Source organism: Mercenaria mercenaria, chromosome 2 (genome assembly GCF_021730395.1).
Source record: "Mercenaria mercenaria strain notata chromosome 2, MADL_Memer_1, whole genome shotgun sequence".
NCBI classification, from domain to species: Eukaryota; Metazoa; Mollusca; class Bivalvia; order Venerida; family Veneridae; genus Mercenaria; species Mercenaria mercenaria.
The window spans coordinates 93,268,846-93,291,091 of record NC_069362.1 but is presented as its reverse complement, the minus strand read 5'-3'; the positions used below and the strand labels follow the sequence as shown (position 1 = coordinate 93,291,091).

At 34.5% G+C, this 22,246-nt stretch overlaps 1 protein-coding gene across 2 annotated transcripts in view; it reads right to left on the bottom strand.

Moving 5' to 3' along the window:
- Positions 1 to 6,317: 6,317 nt before the first annotated feature.
- The window catches only part of LOC123564595 (N-acetyltransferase 9-like protein), a 36,646-nt gene continuing 20,717 nt past the window's right edge, over positions 6,318 to 22,246 (bottom strand). The window contains exon 7 of one of the 2 annotated variants that reach the window (XM_053537244.1): positions 6,318 to 11,023. In XM_053537244.1, the coding sequence (XP_053393219.1) occupies positions 10,916 to 11,023 (108 nt within the window). In that variant the 3' untranslated portion in view covers positions 6,318 to 10,915. Of the gene's footprint in view, positions 11,024 to 16,064; positions 21,574 to 22,246 lie in introns of those variants that run through there. The other variant, XM_045358294.2, reaches the window with a different exon arrangement.

Below are 22,246 nucleotides of genomic sequence, written 5' to 3'. Positions count from 1 at the left end.
ACCGAAATCACGTCTTTCTTCAATAGTATAAGAGCCAAACTTTGGTATAAACACCTAAAGAAGCAGTTAGAAATATTGCAAAAAATGCAGTCTTCTTGTATTTTTACCAATTTCTAACTTTTATTTTCAGCCACTTTATCATTTATCAGTGTCGTATATACATTCTATGCCAAACTTGGTAGAAATGAACAGGATGATAAATTTCACCTAAAATGTGGGCGAGTAGCTTTTAATTGTTGTTGTAATGCATGACGCCTTAAATTATATATATTATCGCGCAGGACCCCCCTTGAATTATTTGTGTCATCACACGACCCCTTAAAGTATTGCTGTCATACCACACGACCCTTTTAAATCATTTCTGTCCCTTAGATTATAGATGTCGTATCACATGTTCCCCTTAAACTAGTGGTGTTTTATCACAATACCCCATTAAATTAGTCTTGTTGTATTATATGAAACCCTTGAATATCATATGGCACTCCCTTAAATTTGTTTTCATATGTTGTTCGCATATTACATGACTCTCTTCAAGTTCTGAAAGTAAATACATGTAGAATGGACCACACAACTAGTTAAAACCTGTGATGTATTTCACTTTGTTTCCTTCTTAGCAGGAAAATGTTGTTGTTTCTCATGAAACCATATCTTGCATCTCCTATATAAAGGTGTTACTGGCATAAGTATTTTTTCAAGTGTCTATATAACTGAAAGGTGCAGTCTCATCTAATTTCAGGTTTTACTTGCTTTGAAATAGTATTATTTAGTTTTCTTTCAAAAACATGGTATTTTAAGAAAGTACCCGGGAGGAAATCCAGCAGATCGTTCCCATTTTGTGTCGATTCGCCGTAAAACCCAACTCAATCACTCACTCCTATATTGACTTTATATTGCCTTTTGTCTCGAGGTAAAAATGAGCTATCTTTGAAATTAACACAATTATCAAATTAACAAAATGTTTTCAGCATTTATTGAATAAACATTCAGTCAGGGAACCAGGCTATGTTTACATCTTCTAATGGTTGTTGTTGTTGTTTGTGGTGGTGGTGGTGGTGGTGGTGTGTGTGTGTGGGGGGGGGAGTGTAGTTTGAAACTTGAAATGTAGGAAACAGTCGTCAAAATGTATTCATTGAGGCTATTAACATACATGTTTTTGATTTCACTACTAGGAAATATATAGATTATATTAGAAATAATATCTATGCCGTTTGAATAATCAGAAATGTAAACATGGCCATAATGCCGTCAAACCTCTATATAATAATATAATGTAACAGTTATTTTAACATTGTTCGTAACTCGAAACATATGTTTTTGTACATGAAAGTCATCATGTGGCGAGATGATATGTCATTACCTGCACTTGCATTATTAAATGTAACGATAGACTGAAACATTGTATTTTTTCTGAGATCTGATAGTACAAATGCCTAAATCTAAATACGACACAACTGTGTGATTGTTATCAAGTTGCTTAATGTTAACACTATTTGATAATTCTATCTGTTAGTATATACCGACTAATGTGTTAGTATATACCGACTAATGAGAGCGAATTAAGTGATCTAGAAGCTTCTATATTCTTTTACACTTAGACCTCTTTCGTTATCGCTCATCCATATATAAATTTGACACTTCAAAAACATAAAAAGTGTTTGTAGTTTAATTCATTGCTGTGAGTTTTTTAACTAAATTGAAGTGTATGTACAACCATATTTCCGTGTGGAATGTTGTATGGATAGATGTGTTCTTTGAATTTATCTTTTCCTGTCGGACTTCTGTTCTTGTCATAGAACACGGACGAAAATTTGTCACATATAAATTTATAAAGCAAGGAAATTATATCCTATTACAAAGGTATTGTAATCGTTAATATCCTAGTTTAGTTTTGGGTCCAAATCCTTACTGATTCATACTTCTTCTTTACAAACGATGCAAAATGGGGCAAAGTTGCATTGTGGATGTTTGAATACATAGAATCAACTGCTTGTAAACAAAATTTGGTTGGAGATCGGAAGGTAAACATAGCAGAATGTTGACATTTTATTTTGACCAGAAAATGCAACAAACAGTTGATATACATGTACTCAGAGTTTTAATATGCAGTATGGTTGAACGAACCATCAGACACGAGAGAATAAAGAGATTATTAAGTACGTTTATGAAAGTTCACTTTTACCACCCGTTCATAGCCTTAGCTTTGTATAAAATGTTACATGTTTTTTTCCAGACATTGAGAAAAGAAACAATTATGTCAGAATATAGTTACATCACACCTATGTGTGACTGTCATCAGGATAAAATTGCACTGGTACTCTGCCGCCACCATAAGGAATTGCTCTGCCTAAGCTGTGTATTAGGAAGAGAGAAATCACTAGAATGTTCGATCATTGAAATCCGAGAAGTTTCTGAAGAGAACGATATACTGATGTTAGAATGTTTAGTTGCTAAACAAATGACAGTAATGAAGAAACGGTTAATTGACAATCACGAAGGGAAAACAGAAACTGTAAAGACTAATTTGGAAGAACAAGTAATAGAAATGCATAGTAAACTAACACAGCGACTCGACGAAATGAAAGATAATTGTCTTAAATCAATCGAAACACAAGCTAACGCAGTCATAAAAACAAACGAGAATAACAAGCAGCTAGCTCACCAGACGACATCGTTAGTATTCGACCTAACTTGATAAAGCTGAAAACAGAATTAGTGCAGAATATTCCAGATAAAGAATCCGTGCCTGAAGGTCTATTTAAACCAAATAGTTTCTTTGGCGATTTCATTTTACAAGAAGATACTTCTCTTGGACGCGTGTATTTGACTGATACCGAACATTATGATATGATTGATGCTTTGCCTGAAAATAAAGTTAAGATGCAATCACAAGAGACAATGCCTAGTCAACATTTGAACAAAAGCGAAGTAAGTTCGAAACAAGAGGACAAAGAATCTGTCGTTACACGTGAAAAACTTTCAGCAGCGGTGTATACATCATCGGATGAAATAGTATATCCTATCAAAAACGAAACCCCAGTTTCTGCTCAAAGTGGCGAAAATACCGGTGAAAGTAAGCAAACTGACAACAAATCATCGGAAGAAAATTCAGGCAGAATATTTGGAGGACTACGTAGATGGTTTTCGTCAAATAATATAAAGAGATCAGATAAATCAGACGGAAAGGAACCTGAGAGAGGTATTAACAAGACGGGTTGTCTATGTGAAAGTAAATCCAGAAGCACTGAACATGTATACGATGTTAAAACGTTTACTCCGTCAAGTTACGTGCATCCTAAATATCTGATAAACAGAACAGTAGTGTTATCAAAACTCGAACAGCAGTTCAGCTCTGCATGTAAGTTTTCCAAACTTGTTTATCTTGGGGATGGATTTATAGGGTTGCTGTCGAAAGCTCATAATTCTTTTGTGATGGCAGATTTATTCGGAAACGTTTACAAAACGAAAACAATGATAGGTGGATTGGAAGGTGCTGTTGCAACAGGAAAAACTGAGTTTGCTCTTCTCGTTGAAAATGGACATCAGATTTGTAAGTTTGATGTAAGCTTTGTCGGATTTTCAACGACGGAATACTTCGTGGTTCATGAAGAAATTCCAAATATTACTGGGTTCGATTTCGATGAAGCGTCGTCGCAATTTGCCATAAGCTCACCAAATAAACTAGTCATTCTTGACAAAAGTGGAAGAAAGATGAAGTCAGTACAGTATAGCTCCATCCAGGCGACTTTGACTCAAATGACAACAGCGTATGATTTCAAAAGAGATTGCCTTTACATAATGAACATGCAAAATAAAACTTTAAAATGCTTCTCTTTTAAAACGTCCGATGCACTTTGGAGATGTAAATATGAAGGCAGGTCGTTCATTCCGAGGAACATGTGTCTGTACAAAGACACAATTTGCATTGCGTGTAGGGATGAGATGGCCCTCTTGTTAGCTGATGACGGTTCACTGGCTGCAAAACATGACACTAAAAGGCTTTTACGTGATTGTCTCGGAGTGTACGTTATTGATGACGTAATTGTGTTTACATCAAATTCAGATGACTTTAAGGAATCAACGAAACTCGCATATGTCAGCATTTGAAGAATATACACTTGCAATGACGCTCAACTGATGCAAGAAATTTTGTATTCGAGGCATATCTACTGTATTGCTTTTTCTGAAAAGCACAAAGTTGAAGGTCTTATATTTTCCGGTAAAAATACTTTTAGCACAGATTCAATGCTGAATGGTGATTCAAGTGTGTTTATGTTCTAGAGATTCATTCTTATGTGAACGCTAAGTAGATACATTTTCTTTCATTACTGATTCAACGCTGAATGAATGTTCACCTGTGATAGATTGTAAATATGAATGCATTTTAGTGGAATTTTATTTAATAAGCCTGTACCAGTACGTTTTCGGAAAGGTTAACAATTCAGTGTAATAAGTCCTTTTAAAATCGATGTAACCATTTGCCAGAGAGTGCAGTGGCGAACTGATCTACTTTGTGTCACGATGAATTTTGCTAATTTCATTGTTGTTTTGGTGTTCAAGAAATCAAAGCTAAATTCTTTTTGATGGCAATCATGACGACTCTATATAAGCTAATTAATAGACTCCCGTATAAATAAACGAAAATGTATGTATGCACAAATAAAAACAACTGAAGAACGTAAAAGAAATACAATTATGTATATTATTCTTTGGGGCACTTAACGCCTGAACTGCAACTGTGTAATTATGAATATACAGCTGTCCTTATCCCTCGTGCTGTCTTCATTCTCAGTATTTTTCTTTCACCTCGTTCACTTCCCTTCATTCCCATGGGAAACTTTTCTCACATGTTTCCCTAAGGAATGGTTTCTCCTGGGAAGATTTTTGAAAACAATGAAAACAAAATTTATCACAAAAATTACGATCATGGTGGGTATATGATACAAGCATTAATTACTGTGTCTTCACGGAGTTCAAAATACATTTTCCTCGTTTGTTTCCCATGGAAAATGTTCCCATTCCGTGAGTCTATTTTTCTTTGCTTATACTGCTTAATAAATTAAATAAAATAAAAGAATAAAAGGCATTGAATTATACAAGGTAACCAAGACCTCAAAATCTTTGTTATAATGAATACATGTACTTGCTTTTTGCCAACATTGGCGAGGCGGAAATAAATTAGCGGCCATTTGACTTATTTCTGTATCATTATGATGTGTATGTAGACAATATGTTTTATTTACACGTTTGGCATTCTACACTATAGAAAGCCAGTAAGGTCAATATCCTTCATGACAAATGGTCAATTTAATTTGCTAAATGTTTAATTCTGGGTTCCTGTTACAGACAAAACAAAACTAATCTTCCCTTTTCGTTTCATAACCAGTGTCCCTTTGATGTGTATATATGGGGTAACACAGTAATATTTTAACAGAAGTCAAAGTTCCTATCAAATGTTCGATGACATATGTTCATGTAGCAGTACTCGAAGTGGTCATGTGGTTCTGGAATCCACAAAAGGTATAGGGATTGCTTCATTGAAACAAAGACTTTGTGGAAACAAGAGTTTTTAGATGAAAAGATGTCCAGGTAAGTTAAAAAGATAGAAAAGCACAATGACAGGGTGGTATCAAAAGCTGGTAAACAACGTCCAATGCATCTATGTTAATTTGAATCAGTTTACTTTTAACCATGGTTGAACATGTGCCTAATACTGTCTATATAGCCATTGTACTTCATCTAGTTATCTTAAATGTCATGTCAAGGCTTTTTATAACACAGGATTCTTCTCTTTGAAAAACATTTTACATCTAGATTGTTGGTTGCAGGAGAAGTGTTTGTGAATAGATAGGAGTATACATTGTGTTTCGACTTATGTTGCACATTCTGACATACATTATCAATATTTACTGTAATCATAAAGTGTGAAAAAAGGCTCTCAGAAAGGCGAAAATAAAAGAAGGCATACTAAATGGTCATCATTAAGCATTTATCAGATAATTGATATAATGGCGAAAATATGACTTTCCACCAATTTAATATGACATTATGATGTCGGACCCCCACTTGATATCTCACAGTGTCAAATGCACATTTTATATCCATATTTACGTTCTCCCACATTTTACTGGAACAACAGAGTCAAACCCCGAATTCGAGGGGAATATGTAGCATTGTGTTACACAGCAAAGGCAAATCTATTCATCAGTTAGTACGAATGGTAAGTAATCTTTATAGTCCCTTTTAGCAGATACAAAATAGGAAGCTTCTTTCCGGTCGAGTTCCTGGTAATATGTATTTGTCTATGACAACTACTATGCTTGAATTAAAATGATTTATTCGTCAACTTTCAGTTAAACAGACAACATCGTGACTGCATTTTCTTAAACCCTAATGCGACGGAAAACAAGATCTAACAAGACACACCCTTTGCTTTTCATATCTTAAATGCACTTTTACACTGCTTAAAAGTAAAAATGGAGTTCTCGTTGTTACAATGGGACAATTTGTGGTGTCTTATAGTTTATAGATCCTACAAACAACAATTGATACACCTGGTATCTTTCAGTTTACTGGAACAATGGCCAAACCAGAATAGCTTGATTCATGTATTTTACGAAGATAGCGCCAGAAATTTTCTAGTCAGTACTGACACAATTCATGTGAACATTCCTTTCCATGTGGTTGATAATGAAATGACAGAAGAATTTCAGACATGGACAAATAGTTCCTAACTGGTTTATGAACTTTGGATGCAGGTTTCGGGGAAATGGACGAAAAAGGCGGGACAAGCAGAAAACATTAAGAGTCGATAGGTGAAATTGACCGGTCAGCAATTTCTGATAAGGTATGGTTAAATATCGACAGAGTGCGTGCGGACAAAAAATATTTGCTTTTTCAAGTTAAAATTGATATTTGCTTTTTCAAGTTAAAATTGCATACAAATTACAACTGCACAGAGGAAATATAAAACAAATGATTTTGAAGTTGATACTTACATTCTGATTTAGTTTATATTCACGACACAGTAGATCAATGCGTTCCAACAGTTGGAAGGAAAAAATCAAGATTAAATCGTCATATATTTCAGCTTTCTATTATGGACCATCCAGAATATAATGCTCCTGTCATTTCAAATGAACAGAAATACAATATTAGAGAGGGAGACCAAAGCAACATACTGAAAGTAAGAAACCGGGCCTTTTTCCGAAGGCGACTCTAGATTGAAAGCAGATCCACAATATTATTTAGATACTATGAAAAAAACAAGAGCTCGTCGAACACGAAATGCCCCCCTTGATGCATTCATTTCCTTGATGCACAAGGAACAGAAATTATATGCTCACTGTAAACAAAAGTTCTACCATTCTGGTTTAATCAGACTTTGACCTTTAACCTATTAACATAACAAGAGAATACAGAGTGATCTTGGCGCCATCCACTGAGCCATTTTTGAATTTTCCAAATTTCAAGACTAGCTCAAGGTCAAAATCAAGGTCAAATTTCATTTCTGTACAAAACAATGTATATGTGGTCCAAATTTGAAAGCTGTGGCTTGAGAAATGGGAAAGCAGATCACTAGATCAATTTCAAGGTCAAAGTTAATTTCGGTAGACAGAACTATGCATGTGCTTCAAATTTGGAGGCTGTAGCTTGAGAAATGTGAAAATAGGTAATAGGTAAAAATCAATGTCAAATTTCAATTCAGAATGCAAAAATATGCATGAGGTCCAAATTTGAAGCCTGTAGCTTGAGAAATGTGAAAGTAGGTCACTAGGTCAATCTCAAGATCAAAGTTCATTTCGGTTCACAAAACTATGCATGTGGTTTAAATTTGAAGGCTGTAGCTTGAGAAATGTGAAAGTAGGTCACTAGATCAAAATCAAAGTCAAATTTTATTTTGGAACAAAAAACTATGCATGTGGTCCAAATTTGAAGCCTGTACCTTCAAAAATGTGAAAGTAGGTCACTAGGTCAATAACAAGGTCAAAGTTTTTTTCGGTACACAAACCTATGCATGTGGTCCAAATTTGAAGGCTGCAGCTACAGAAATGTGAAAGTAGGTCACTAGGTCAAGATCAAGGTCAACCCATGTCAAGGTTCATCTTGCCACTCAAAACTATACATATGGTCCAAATTTGAATGATGTAAGTTATGGACATGAAGATTCTAAGTTTTTCCCTATATAAGTCTATATGAACCATATGACCCCTGGGGCGGGGCCATATTTGACCCTATAGCTAGAGGGATAATTTGAACAAACTTGGTAGAGAACCACCACTAAATGATGCTACATTACAAAATATCAAAGCCATAGTGATCCAAAATGCAGAAGAATACTGGTCTCCATGCAAGCTACCTGAAGACCAAGTTTGATATGGCATAACCAGTTTGATATGGGCATAATAAGTATCTGTCAGTACAGAACTGGTACACAGGTTGCTATGTATTAATGAATGAAAGGCTAGTACAGTAAAACACATTTCTTTTCAATATGTTGTATCTTACGACATTTTGAATCTGAAAATACAGCGATTTATTCTATACCTATTTTTCCTTTCATATCAGAGGTTCACATTTGTACCATGTGAACGTACAATATATTTCTTTATTGGTGATAGTATATTTCCATACTGGATGATGCAACAGCTTCTGTTCCAATCCCCATGATGACCAAGCCAAAAAGATGTTGACCGATAAAAGTATCTACATGAATTCAACATAAACAAGAGCTGTCCATAGACAGTGTGCTCCACTATTCAGCGATTTGACAGTAAAATGAATTTATGTCTCAATACGAGACCTCTACTTTAAAAGGAAGATACACCAAGATATTAAAAGACCCTAATAATCAGATGGGTTAAAGGTCAAGTATGGAAGGGGTACTGACATTCTTTATTTTGATGGAATTAATTATATCAGAAAAAACTGTCCAGGAAAGTACATGCACATGCAGATGATGATGGTAAAGAAATATTTTGAGTTTCAAGTCATTATCTAATATAGTACTAAAGTTATGTCTATAGAAAATGAAGTTTGTCAAAAAATTTAAGTACTAGAGGGTCATGATGGCCCTGAATCGCTCACCTGAGTAATATAAGCCACATGTTTCAAATCACAAACTGATGCTAAAATATTAGAAAGTAGGTCAGTAGGTCATATTCATGGTCACTGAAAGTAAGTTTTAAGATCAGTATGCAAAACTTTACATGTCATCCAAATTTCAAGGCTGTATCTTAAAAAACAAGGAGTAGGTCAGTAGGTCAAGGTCACAGTAAGGTGACCCGTAACCCCTTTGGTACATCAGGTAAATAGTATTAAACAGTCTAGGAAATATGATCTGGTAATTTTTGAAGCATTTTTTCCTATATAACTCATATAACAAGTGACCCCCAGGGTGGGGCCTCTTTTTACCCCAGGGTATAATTTGAACAATTTTGTTAGAGGTCCACTAGGCAATGCATACCAAATATCTAAAGCCTAGGCCTTTCAGTTTCAGACAAGAAGATTTTTAAAGTGTTCTCCAATATAAATCTATGTAAAACTTAGGATCTCCGGGGTGGGGCCTCTTTTCATCCCAGGGGCACAATTCGAACAAACTTCATAGAGTACCACTATGCAATGCTACATACAAAATATCAAAGGCCTAGGTCTTGTAGTTTCAGACAAGAAGATTTTTAAAGCTTTTTTCTATATAAGACTAGGTAAAACTAGGGACCCCAGGGGCGGGCCTTTTTTCGCCCCAGGGGCACAATTTGAACAATCTTCATAGAGGACCATTAGATGCAGTTTTAGGCAAGAACATTTTTAAAGTTTTTCCTTTCAGCTGCCATGGCAACCAGAGTTCTGCATGGAATGAAATTCTTTGAACAATTTTGAAAGGGGACCACCCAAGGATCATTCCTGTGAAGTTTGGTGTAATTCTGCCTAGTGGTTTTCAAGAAGAAGATATTTTTAGAAAATGCTGACGGACACACGACGGACGACTGACATCGCACGACTGACAACGGACATTGACCGGTCACAAAAGCTCACCATGAGCCTTTGGCTCAGGTGAGCTAATGAAAAGGGGCATAATTTGGTCAAAAATACAAACCAGAGTTATGTGGATTGTTACTATACATGCAGACGATGATGATAAAGATACATTTTAAGTTTCAAGTCATTATCTGATATTGTACTAAAGTTATATCCAGAAAGCGATGATTGCCAAAAAAAGTACAAAAAGAGCCACAATTCTAACAAAATGCATATCAGAGTTATGGTTCTTGGCCTACATAGTCCCTTAATGATGATAAACAAGTATGCAAAGTATCAAAGCTGTAGCTCTTACAGTTTTTCAGGAAAGATGGACCTAAACAAAAATTTTAACCAATGCCGATGGTCAAGTGATGACAAACCCTCGAAGAGTTTTAAAAATGCAACCAACCATTGTCTCTGTGCAAGCTACCAATTTACCACGTTTGGACTATTTTTTAACATTTTTAACTGTACTTTCTAAGAGAAAACCATTTACTCTACATTAGTAATGGCCCACTTGACCAAAGCGATCCAAAATGCAGCTGAATACGGGTCTCCATGCAAGCTACCTGAAGACCAAGTTTGATATGGCATAACCACAGTTTGGTTTAAACAATATTTTATTCAACAAATAGCATGTGATTACAATACATTTTACAAAAGCAAGGGATCGAGTAGTAAGCTACAGCGATTTGCACTTGTACCATGTGACCGTACAATATATTTCTTTATTGGTTACAGTATATTTCCATACTGGATGATGCAACAACTTCTCTTCCAATCCCCATGTTGACCAAGCCAAAAAGATGTTGACCGATAAAATAGTCCACGGCCATTTGTAATCCCGCTCGGAAGTAGTTAAGAAATATAGCCACATATACCAAATTATTCCTTGGTCTTAGACAAAATCAATATGTATGTATCTCTTCTGGGGACCGCAACTGGATCCGGAAATGACGTCATCAATATGACGGCCGATTACGAAAATAATACTGCTGAATAATTTCTGAAAAATCAGTAAAATTGCTTGTAATATCAAATATCATGTCATTAAACAAGCCAATGGGACATTTCAAATATCTTTATTTACACTTTCTCAGGAAATAATATATTCAATTTATTTTAACTGTTTAATTTGTACCCCATCCACTTCGTTTACGATGCATTTTTACACGTCGCTTCTACCTATTGATATTAACTATTTTCGACTATTATTATGGTGTTGAATTTGAAATAAGTTAATTTCCGAAAGTTACTAGAAACATAACATACATTAATGGAATATATGTTATCAATATCTGCTTTTAATAAGTACCTAGAAGGAAAGGAATTTGAAATGCAGTACAAATCAATGTCGGCACAAATACTTGTCTATGCTCTTATTATAAGATTATGTGCAAATTACATGCATTGTTTGCAAGTTCATCTTGATTAGATTTAAGCATGATCACGCCGGTTATGCCAGTAGAAGTTTAACAGATTTGTTTTAATTAATGCAAGTGTTAAATTAATGATAGTCTTCTTAATTACTCTGAATTACTGGTTAATTATATTCATTGGTTTAAACATATTTTACTGCATACCAATTTATATAATATTTACATCTCAAATACAATACTTGACAAGGGTATGTGCAAAAGGGTTGGGTAACAAGTTCTCCAAACATTATTACATACCCTCCCCTGAATTATATTCATTAAGACATGACATCAACACTGAAAGAGTTCTACTTAATTTGTCTTCAGCCCGCGATAACAAAGCTATCTACAAACAATATTATTCATTACCCCTGCATTTAAAACTTTGAGTTTAATATGGGCTTTCCGCAATAACGTTTAGCTAATTGCAGAAGGAAGGGCATCAGGGGTATGGGGTAGTCATTTCATTGTCTTTTATTTCATCATTTCTTCTCTGCAACTGAAAGTATTTCTCAAAAGATCTGATATGTGATATACTCTGCAACGCCTCTTTAAACCAATGCATGTATAGTTTAAAACATAATAAAAACATGAACAAAGTAAAGCATATAGACAGAAAACTCAAAACGTAAAATAAATGAAAAGAACGCAGTGCGGCAATGCCTTGGAACGGTCAGTTGTAAAACAAAGCAGGTGTGCTTAAAACAGTATTTTGGCAACAATACTCGCACTTTATATCTCCACCATATTCCAATGTGATAGAACAGTATACAGAAAATTAAGCCCTCGACTGCTGAATGTCTTATTCACGAAAGGGCACGTTATGTGAAAACAAAAATGATTGGGTAAATATCTATATGAAAAACCTCTGGTCCTTTAGTTTTATTGAGTTCATTTAATATTATCACAACATAATTCCGCTTAAGCTGGTGCTAAAGGGCGTGAGGTTATTTCACATTTCTAAATCTCTCATGAACAAACGTAGTGAAACCGAGCCTTCTATTATTTTGATTAGTTGATTTCTATACTTTCAAAGGATCTTCTTGAAACTTCTAACAAACTATTTGCGCATGTTCTCCTAGTCTGGCTACCGACTAGATAATCTTTGTTTTTTTAGAAAAAAGAATTCTTTTATATATTTTGACTTCGTCAGTCTTGGCTCTGATTATTTAGTCTGGTAAACTCTGGTCAGAGCTTGTGACCGATATCTCATGATAAACTGTTAGCTGACCGATCACACAGTATGGCACACTGCAATAAATTTATCCTATATCAGCATTTAGTTAACAGTTGGTGAGCACATGAGCTGAGGTTTAATTTTGTCTTTCATTTTAATCTGGCTAGTTTTGATTATACACCAAAAAATTAAAAAGGTCAGAATTGCCCTTTGTCTTCAATCATAATTATCTAAAAACAATAATTCCTAAATGAAATCATATTAATTATTATAAAAGTCTTCTTATTGGTTAGATTAAATAAATATGTATAAACTATTTATACTATTGATACCAGTAAGTCTTATCTAATAGCACAGTGCATAATAAGAAAAGAAGTCATAGGCAGAATGAATATTTTAACAATGGATTCAGCTATAGAGAAGGGATTAGAAGTTTTACAACATAATTAATGATGTTCGTTTTCCTTGATTTTTTAAGTTGAAAAAGTATGTGCAATATACTATATATGCATTTTATGATGTGTTTTAGCTCGACTATTCGAAGAATAGGGGAGCTATCCTACTTGCCCCGGCGTCGGCGTGAGCGTGGGCGTCACACAAATGTTAAAGTTTGCGTACCGCCCCAAATATTTTCAAAGTCCATTGAGATATTGCTTTCATATTTTGCATACTTGTTTACCATCATGACCCCAGTCTGTAAAAAGGAGGAGGCAACTCTATCCAGCATTTTGACTGAATTATGGCCCCTTTTCGACTTAGAATAAATGTTAAAGTTTGCGTACCGCCCCAAATATCTTCAAAGTCCATTGAGATATTGCTTTCATATTTTGCATACTTGTTTACCATCATGACCCCAGTCTGTAAAAAGGAGGAGGCAACTCTATCAAGCATTTTGACTTAATTATGGCCCCTTTTCGACTTAGAATATGCTTATTGTAATGTTAAAGTTTGACTCATTGCTTATATTATACTATCAAGCACTGAGAATAGTCGAGCGCGCTGTCAACTGACAGCTCTTGTTGAATATTGTATTAAAATTTTCTAGTTAGTAAACATCTTAACCTCTCAGATTTGGTTAGTTTTTAGGGGCAAAAAAAAAACCACAGTAAAAACATGTTTTTGACTGTTACATCCGTCTTGTAGTATATATAAAAAGGTTTTATGGATAAAAAGCGTTGAGTGCATGGTATAAAGGTTTATGGTACATTCAACTTCATTTGCACAAACTCAGCCTGCTATACTCTTGACCTATGGTCCTTATAAAACCTCAATCTTCATACGGTATACAATTAATGTGATTTTTTTTTTTTAATATTAAAGCATAAAACTGTAATTCATAGCATCTCCATACTTTCTTTAGTCAATTGCTGAGTAAGATATACGTAGTACATCATGTTTCTCTAGAAAGCTTACCTAATTATATTTGAAATTCAGTTGGTTCGAACTACCTATAGCTCGAATAAATTTGAGGATTTCTTTGTTTTTTGAGCAGAGAGTTTTGATTTATTTATTTTGTTGGGTTTATTGTTGCACCGACACAATTTTAGGTCATATGGCGACTTTCCAGCTTTAATGGTGGAGGAAGACCCCAGGTGCCCCTCCGTGCATATTTTATCACGAGCGGGCACCTGGGTAGAACCACCGACCTTCCGTAAGCCAGCTGGATGGCTTCCTCATGTGAAGAATTCTACGCCCCAAATGAGGTTTCGAACCCACATCGATGAGGGGCAAATGGTTTGAAGTCAACGACTCTAACCACTCGGCCACGGAGGCCCCAGAGAGTTTTGAGTTAATTTGACCTATTAAGTTAATTCTCTTAGCAATCTTTTGACAACGAGTCAATTTTAGCTGTGCCCTGCAGTTTTGTAGTTGTTTTTGATGTTTTAACAACCAAAATATTTTTTTAAAAAACGATGTTTAACATTTCATGGAACTGGGTTTGTTATAGGTCGGCTGACTTTCAAAATGTGTGCCGCCCTCCCGCCCCCACTCTAAAAATGCTTCCTACGTGCCTGACGGGCGCCTGGATTCTTCCTCTAGTACCAGAAAGGCTGGAAAATCATCAAATGACACATTTATCTGTCAATGTTATGTTAAACAAAAACACACACAATATGTAACTGACCAGCAATGAAAGCCTTAATGCATGAATATTTGATCACCACCCGAAAGAAAATGCACCTACCTTCCAATCAAAATTTAACAGTGACTTAATGTTAATGAACATTTAATGGAGACCAAATGCAAGTGGTATTAGAAAACTTATTTTTCCTTAAAAAGATCAAATAGCCAAAATTTTTATGCAGCTTCTTTTAGCCACGTCCTTTAACAAGTGCATGTACTTATTTCACATCTGCCAAATAAGTAGTGTATCTATTGTGAAATTGGCAAATTCACCCAGATTTTCCCCTTTTCAATAAAAACATATGAAAATGTATTCAGAATGTGAAACCTAATGCATTGTTTTATAAGAAGACTTATAATATTTTCTACATGTTCACAAGCACATACAGTAATTGTGGTCTAAACTGAAGTAAAACTCTTAAAAAGAAACTTTGAAAAATTAAACAAATTTCTTGAAAAACAGTACAAACTATTATCTGATGAATTGTTCTTCCACCGCTATAAACCATTTATCAACCTGGTACTAACAACATACTGGTAATTATTGGTTTTTAACCGATATTTGCGCTAAGTTCAGTGATTTGAATATTACTTTCTTTTCTTTAAAACAATGCAAAAAAGCACTTACATTACCTTAAAGACGAGTATCTCTAAGTGAACTGAAAAAATAAGGCAATTAATTTGGATGGCAAGATATGGTAACCACAAACTGTGGTTTGAAATGAAATGGAACGGCTTGAAATACATAGTTTGATGTGATATGCGTTCTAAATTTTTCTGTTATTTCTCTTTTTTTATGTTCTGTTAGATTTGTGTATTTTTGGATATTTTGTATGTTGGTTAGAACACGACAGATACGCCATGTTCATTTATATTACGTTTTAGCAATGATTTATAAAAGATAATAGGTAAGGGTAGATTTCTTGGAAGCACAGCACCACAAACACAGCCTCAAAGCCATGCATTTGCAAAGTAAGCCCACAACAATAATATATAAAAAAAATATTTTTTTAGGAACGAATATCATTTAGTGCTGGTTTATGACCCATTTACACTTTTGACACAGCAGTATATACTGTCATATTTTACGCGGATGCCAAGCATGTTCAAGCTAATAGAACTGTTTTGAAGCACTAATAAGACATTATTACATCATCTATCAAAGCAAATCTTTTAACCCTTACACTGCTAAATTTCTATAATGAACTTGTCCATCTTTCAATTAGAACAGTACCATTAACTGTTAAAAGGGATGTTTACCAAAACATAATACAGTATTATTAGTACATAATAAGTCAATGAAAACCAAGAAAGAGAAATTCAAAGCAAACTATTTACAGATCACGCTTATTTATTTCAAAATAAAGAAATTTATTTTAGGATAATGAATTGAAACAGATCAGTGATAGGCAAATATATTTTTCAGTTGTTTCATAAAACACCTAAATCATTGTTTTGGTTGCCAACTCGACTGTTGTCAGTTTCTTTTTGTCCCTTGGGAGCAGTTTCACTTCTTCCCACATTATACATGATTTCTGTTTTGTAGGAAGGTGTTAGTTCTGTTCTTAAAACTCCTATTGCCGGGTATTCTTATCCATTGTAGATTACAATCAGCATTTCCTTATTTTAGCAATTAAGACATGAATTATTATATAGAAGCATTTTCATCTGTGCAACATCTTTTTTTAAAAAATCATTCAAATTTAAACACAGAATACATAATATATAAAAAGTTAAACAACAGCATTAATCCGCTATATATCAATTATTCATTAGGTATTCTTTCTAGTTCAATAATTTTTACCAAAGTGCTCCCAGTAATCTACAGGTCAAGGGGTCGTTTATAAACATGTGTGAATGGCAATAAATATCCCAGAACCACCAGGTCATGTAACATGATCATTTTAAGCTGTAATAGCTTGACCTTAGATAAAGGTCGATCTCCAGAATTCAGGAGATGCTCAAACCAGATTTGCACAGACCGTATGTTTTAAGAATAAAAGGGACATAATGATACAAAATTTGTATTGCCTCAGGAGTTATCTCCTGTGAACAAAACATAAGGTCTGAACACAGACTAATGTTCTCCATGCCGTTGCAGAAAGCAGAACAACAGCAGAATATTATTAAGGATCCAACGAATCAGGAAAGCAAAAACATCAAAGCAGCTCAGTATAAGTGGGCTTTAAGAACTATCATGGCATCGTCCACCTGACTTTCGTTAGACACGATCAAATAGAAAAATCTAGCATCCAGCTGACAAAGGACTGAACACCAAATACGCAATATATCTTGAAATAAGTGGGTCAAAACCGCATATGATAAAATATCTCATCATTTTACCAAATACATTTGGTGAAATTTCCATTGAATTGTTAAATAACTATTGTTTTGATACACTTAGTAACAGAAGTGTTTTAAATTGCTATTAAACGTAAAAAACACACACTGAATGACGATACTGACATTTAGTATAATATTCTCGCAGTTGATAATAGCGGTATTCCTGCAAAAGGACATATTGATAACGTTCATTGAATTTTTGATAGTCGCTCAGATAGGACGATTACATAAAGGTAAAAGAAAAGGTATTAATTAAACGTCGCATGCATATAACTGACAGACAACATGACCTACAGCTACTGCAACCTAGAATTGTTTAAATTAGCGCCTTTCGCGGGTAGTATATTTCCGTGAAATTAAAAAGCCGCAAAAAACTCTGATCTAACTAAAACGCGAAAGATTTTAGCTTCAGCTTAAATAGATGGCTATAAAATGGTTCTGTGCTTCCACATACCTGGATATTAATAATTCATATTCTAGTAGCATAATTGTATTATATGAGTGCACAAATCCATATTATTTCAATTGAATGACAAGTTACTTATTTATGAAGCAACAACATTTTCAATATCGATCCATCAGGCAAACAGGGGATAAAAACAATCGCAATATGCATCTATCGAATGACAAATACATGTAATTTACAGTCAGCAGCCAATATGATATAATATTTGAAAGTAATAGATTGTGTCTATTTCTGTAAAGTGTGGATTTATCGCCTACTTAAATGGCAAGCAAATGACAGTGTAATAAAGCAATTTACTGACTGTAATTGGGGGTGTGAATAACTGTACGCTGGACTAGAACGTGCATAGAGAAATCTTCTGATGATTCCTTTCATAGATGTCTTTAACTCAGGTTTATGGTGAAGTATGTATTAACTGGATTTATCAATTTCAATACGAGAATCTGCACTATAAAATAGTTTACGTTTTAAAGCTGTTATAGCATTAGAAACAACATTCTTAAGATTGCACCGTGTAATTTTTTTCTATTGATTTTGCGTTCTGACCACATTGTTGGGGCGTTAAGCCGATCTGACGCTCGCACATATAACAATGGTATGTAGATAGGCCTATATATAATCATGTTATTTGACTATGGAAGTGATAGAGTATTAGACTATTTCTATTTTTAATCGAGCGTACTGCGCCATTTAACAGAAATTTGCCCACTTGATATCGTTATTTAGTCATTTTCGTCATTTTCTGATATTTATGGATTTTTTTTTTTCATTTTAAGCATAATTAATTCCATCTTATTTTTCATAAAAGTGCATGTAGAAGATACAAAGTACAAGCCTATACAACAATATATTAGTTAAGTCTTCATATTGATAAATGTTCAATCAAGAGTTATCTAATATGACTATTTCTTACCATGGAAGACATAAATAACGTTTCAAACCAATCTCATTAGAAGCTGCTAAGGTGTATTCGTTTAGATAAAAAATAAAGGGAGGTAATTTGTCATAAATTCAGTCAATATGTATCTTCACTGATTGTCCAAGTCCATCTGTTCATTAGTTACAGAGATATACCCATTTTAATTTGAAATAAAGGGAGGTCATTTGACATAAAATCAGTCCATAGTTATCTACCCTATTGTCTTAGTCCAACTAATGACAATAATGAAATTTCAAATAAGTCCGTCCTGTAAGTACTTACTGATATAAATCCATTTTGAATACAATCAGGGGAGGTAATCGGATATAAAATAACTCTGGAACCTACAACTGGATCTGACAGATTCGTCATGATCCAAGCTTTATTGTTGTTAAAGATATTTTGGAAGTCTGTATCAATTCAAACCATAAATGAAGTCTCTATATGGCTGCAAAAGCCAAAATAGCAAATTCTGGACCTTAAAGGGGCCATAACTCTGGAACCCATGATGGAATCTGGCCAGTTCAAGAAAGGAAACAAGATTTTGTGGTGATACAAGTTGTGTGCAAGTTTGGTTAAAATCAAATCATAAATGAAGCTGCTATTGTGCAGACAAGGTCAAAATAGCTAATTTTGGCCCTTTCAGGGGCCGTAACTCTGGAACCCATAACGGGATCTGGCCAGTCCAAGAAAGGAACTGAGATCTTATGGTGACACAAGTTTTGTGCAAGTTTGATTAAATTCAAACCATAAATGAAGCTGCTATTGTGCAGACAAGGCCAAAATAGCTAATTCTGGCCCTTTCAGGGGCCATCACTCTGGAACTTATACTGGAATCTGGCCAGTTCAAGAAAGGAACCAAGATCTTGTGGTGATACAAGTTGTGTGCAAGTTTGGTTAAAATCAAATCATAAATGAAGCTTCTATTGTGCAGACAAGGTCAAAATAGCTAATTTTGGCTCTTTCAGGGGCCATAACTCTGGAACCCAATATGGAATCTAGACAATTCAAAAAAGGAACCAAGATCTTATGGTGATACAAGTTTTGTGCAAGTTTGGTAAAAATCAAATGATAAATAAAGCTGCTATTGCGCAGACAAGGTCAAAAAAGCTAATTTTGGCCCTTTCAGGGGCCGTAACTCTGGAACCCAAAACGGGATCTGGTCAATTCAAGAAAGGAGCCGAGATGTTATGGTGATACAAGTTGTGTGCAAGTTTGGTTAAAATAAAATCATAAATGAAACCTCTATTGTGCAGACAAGAAATTGTTGACGGGTACACGCATGGACGGACGACAGACGAAGAGTGTTCACAAAAGCTTAAATCGCTAGACGCTATGTTTTTGTATACATATTATAAACAAATCTATCTCTATTGTTTTTCTTTAACTGAGAAAAATTCATAGAATAAAGACACTATTTAACAGACGGTAGGTTCTAGTTGTACAACACTAATTATCTCAAAGATGTACAATTTTAAAATTGTACATTTTTCACATACAGACAGTATTCCACTCCCATATAAATCACAGAGATTTACCTATAAACATAGTGCATCAGGTACTGAAAAGAATGTAACCATTAATAATAGAAAATAATATTCACCTTTTTATGTCCCATGAATTTGATTACGCATGGCACAAATGAGCCACGCCATGAGAAAACCAACACAGTGCCTTTGCGACCAGCAAGGATCCAGACCAGCCTGTGCATCCGCGCAGTCTGGTCAGGATCAATGATATTTGCTTTTAAAGTCTATTGCAATTAGAGAAACCGTTAGCAAACAGCATGGACCAGACTGCATGGATGCTGGTCGGAAATGCACTATGTTGCTTTTCTCATGGCGGGGCTCAAATCATTTAACTTTTCAGTGTCATCCTTTTTCCATTATGCATTGGAAGCCATTTTATATTCAGATTTGTGTTTATTTTTTGGGCAATTATTTCTGGAATTTCATTCACTTGCCTCTTATCAACTAATTATTTACCAAATTGTTGTTTGTCAATGTGGATGGTACATAAGGTAAAACTTACGAAATAGAACATGTCCTAATCTGTAAGTTAGGACTTAAGATTTACGAAATCAAGGAATAGCATCGTACACATGGTAATATTTGGCTGTACATCTTAAATTTAATTGGTGTTGTACAATAAAAACCTACCGTCTATTGAGGGCTTAAAGCTTAACACCTTAACACTGTCCTGTACAATACAGTTTATATCTTGACTCCTACCCACCCAAAAAACAAACTGGATGAGCAGATTTTTCCAACTGGTATTCGTCCAAATATATCACTATTTTGTACATAACATTGTTTTAAACAACATAATAATATGATTCTTATTCAAGTTAAAATGAACCATATGAAATAAAATACTGTGCTAACATTCTTCACAAAGCAGGTCAGAATTGTTTGACCAAGTCCTGTCAGACAATAATACACAATCAATTAGATTAAGAATCTGAAATGCCTTTTTTCCTAGTTACTATTCATAGCTTAAATAAATACTACAAATATCATGATTCTTCAAAATGTATAAATACACTTTGTTTTAATTTCAACTGCACCAAAATGATCGTTAAGGGTCTTATTGGTATTAACCTTTACCCTGTTGGTGTAAAGTGATTCTGCCACGGACATGCAGGCTGATCATGGTTCATGGTTATTATACACTCTTTGCTATTCAATCAGTAAATTTTCAGTGAACACCCCTTTAAATAATAAATGGTATTGCCAAAATTAAATGATGGACCATTCCATTTTAGAAATTTAGCAGGCCAAATGTTAGATTTTCCAAGATTTCTACATGGCATTCAAATTTGTCAAACTACAATGATCGTAAAGATTATTGTCTTAGAAAACTTCACAGTTATCACAGATTTTCAATGAATAAACTTTAATGTATTAAGCTAAACTGTAAATGTATCATTGATCCATTCTGCAACTGTCAGGCTGTTTGAATCTGTTACCATAGCGATAATAATTTCAACATAGTGCTATCTATATCTGTCAATCCTGTATGGAGCACTACAAGCTTTAATTCTTTCCTTTCTGTCTTCAGTAAGATTTAATTTAAAGGTTATTTCTTCAAAAACATCACTCCTGGAAATCTGTAAATAAAAATTGGTAAGTGCTTTAATCCATCTTGTATAATTATGTACCAGTAAGTAATCTCATTTACCACAACTTATTTTGTTGCCTCATTTCTAATTAATATCTTGTCAATTGGTCATAGCAAGAACAAGAGCTGTCAGTGGACAGCGTGTTCGACTATTCTCAGTGCTTGATAGTATAAAATAAGCTATGAGTAAAATTTTAACATTACAATAAGCATATTCTTAGTCGAAAAGGGGCCATAATTCAGTCAAAATGCTTGATAGAGTTGCCTCCTCCTTTTTACAGACTGGGGTCATGATGGTAAACAAGTATGCAAATATCAAAGCAATATCTCAATGGACTTTGAAAATATTTGGGGTGGTACGCAAACTTTAACATTTATTCTAAGTGGAAAAGGGGCCATAATTCAGTCAAAATGCTTGCTAGAGTTGCCTCCTCCTTTTTACAGACTGGGTCATGATGGCAAACAAGTATGCAAAATATCAAAGCAATATCTCAATGGACTTTGAAAATATTTGGGGTGGTACGCAAACTTTAACATTTGTGTGATGCTCACGCTAACGCTTTACGCCGGGGCGAGTAGGATAGCTCCCCTATTCTTCGAATAGTCGAGCTAATAACTGAACACATTTTTAATAATGCTTCATTACATCTTCAACATAATTA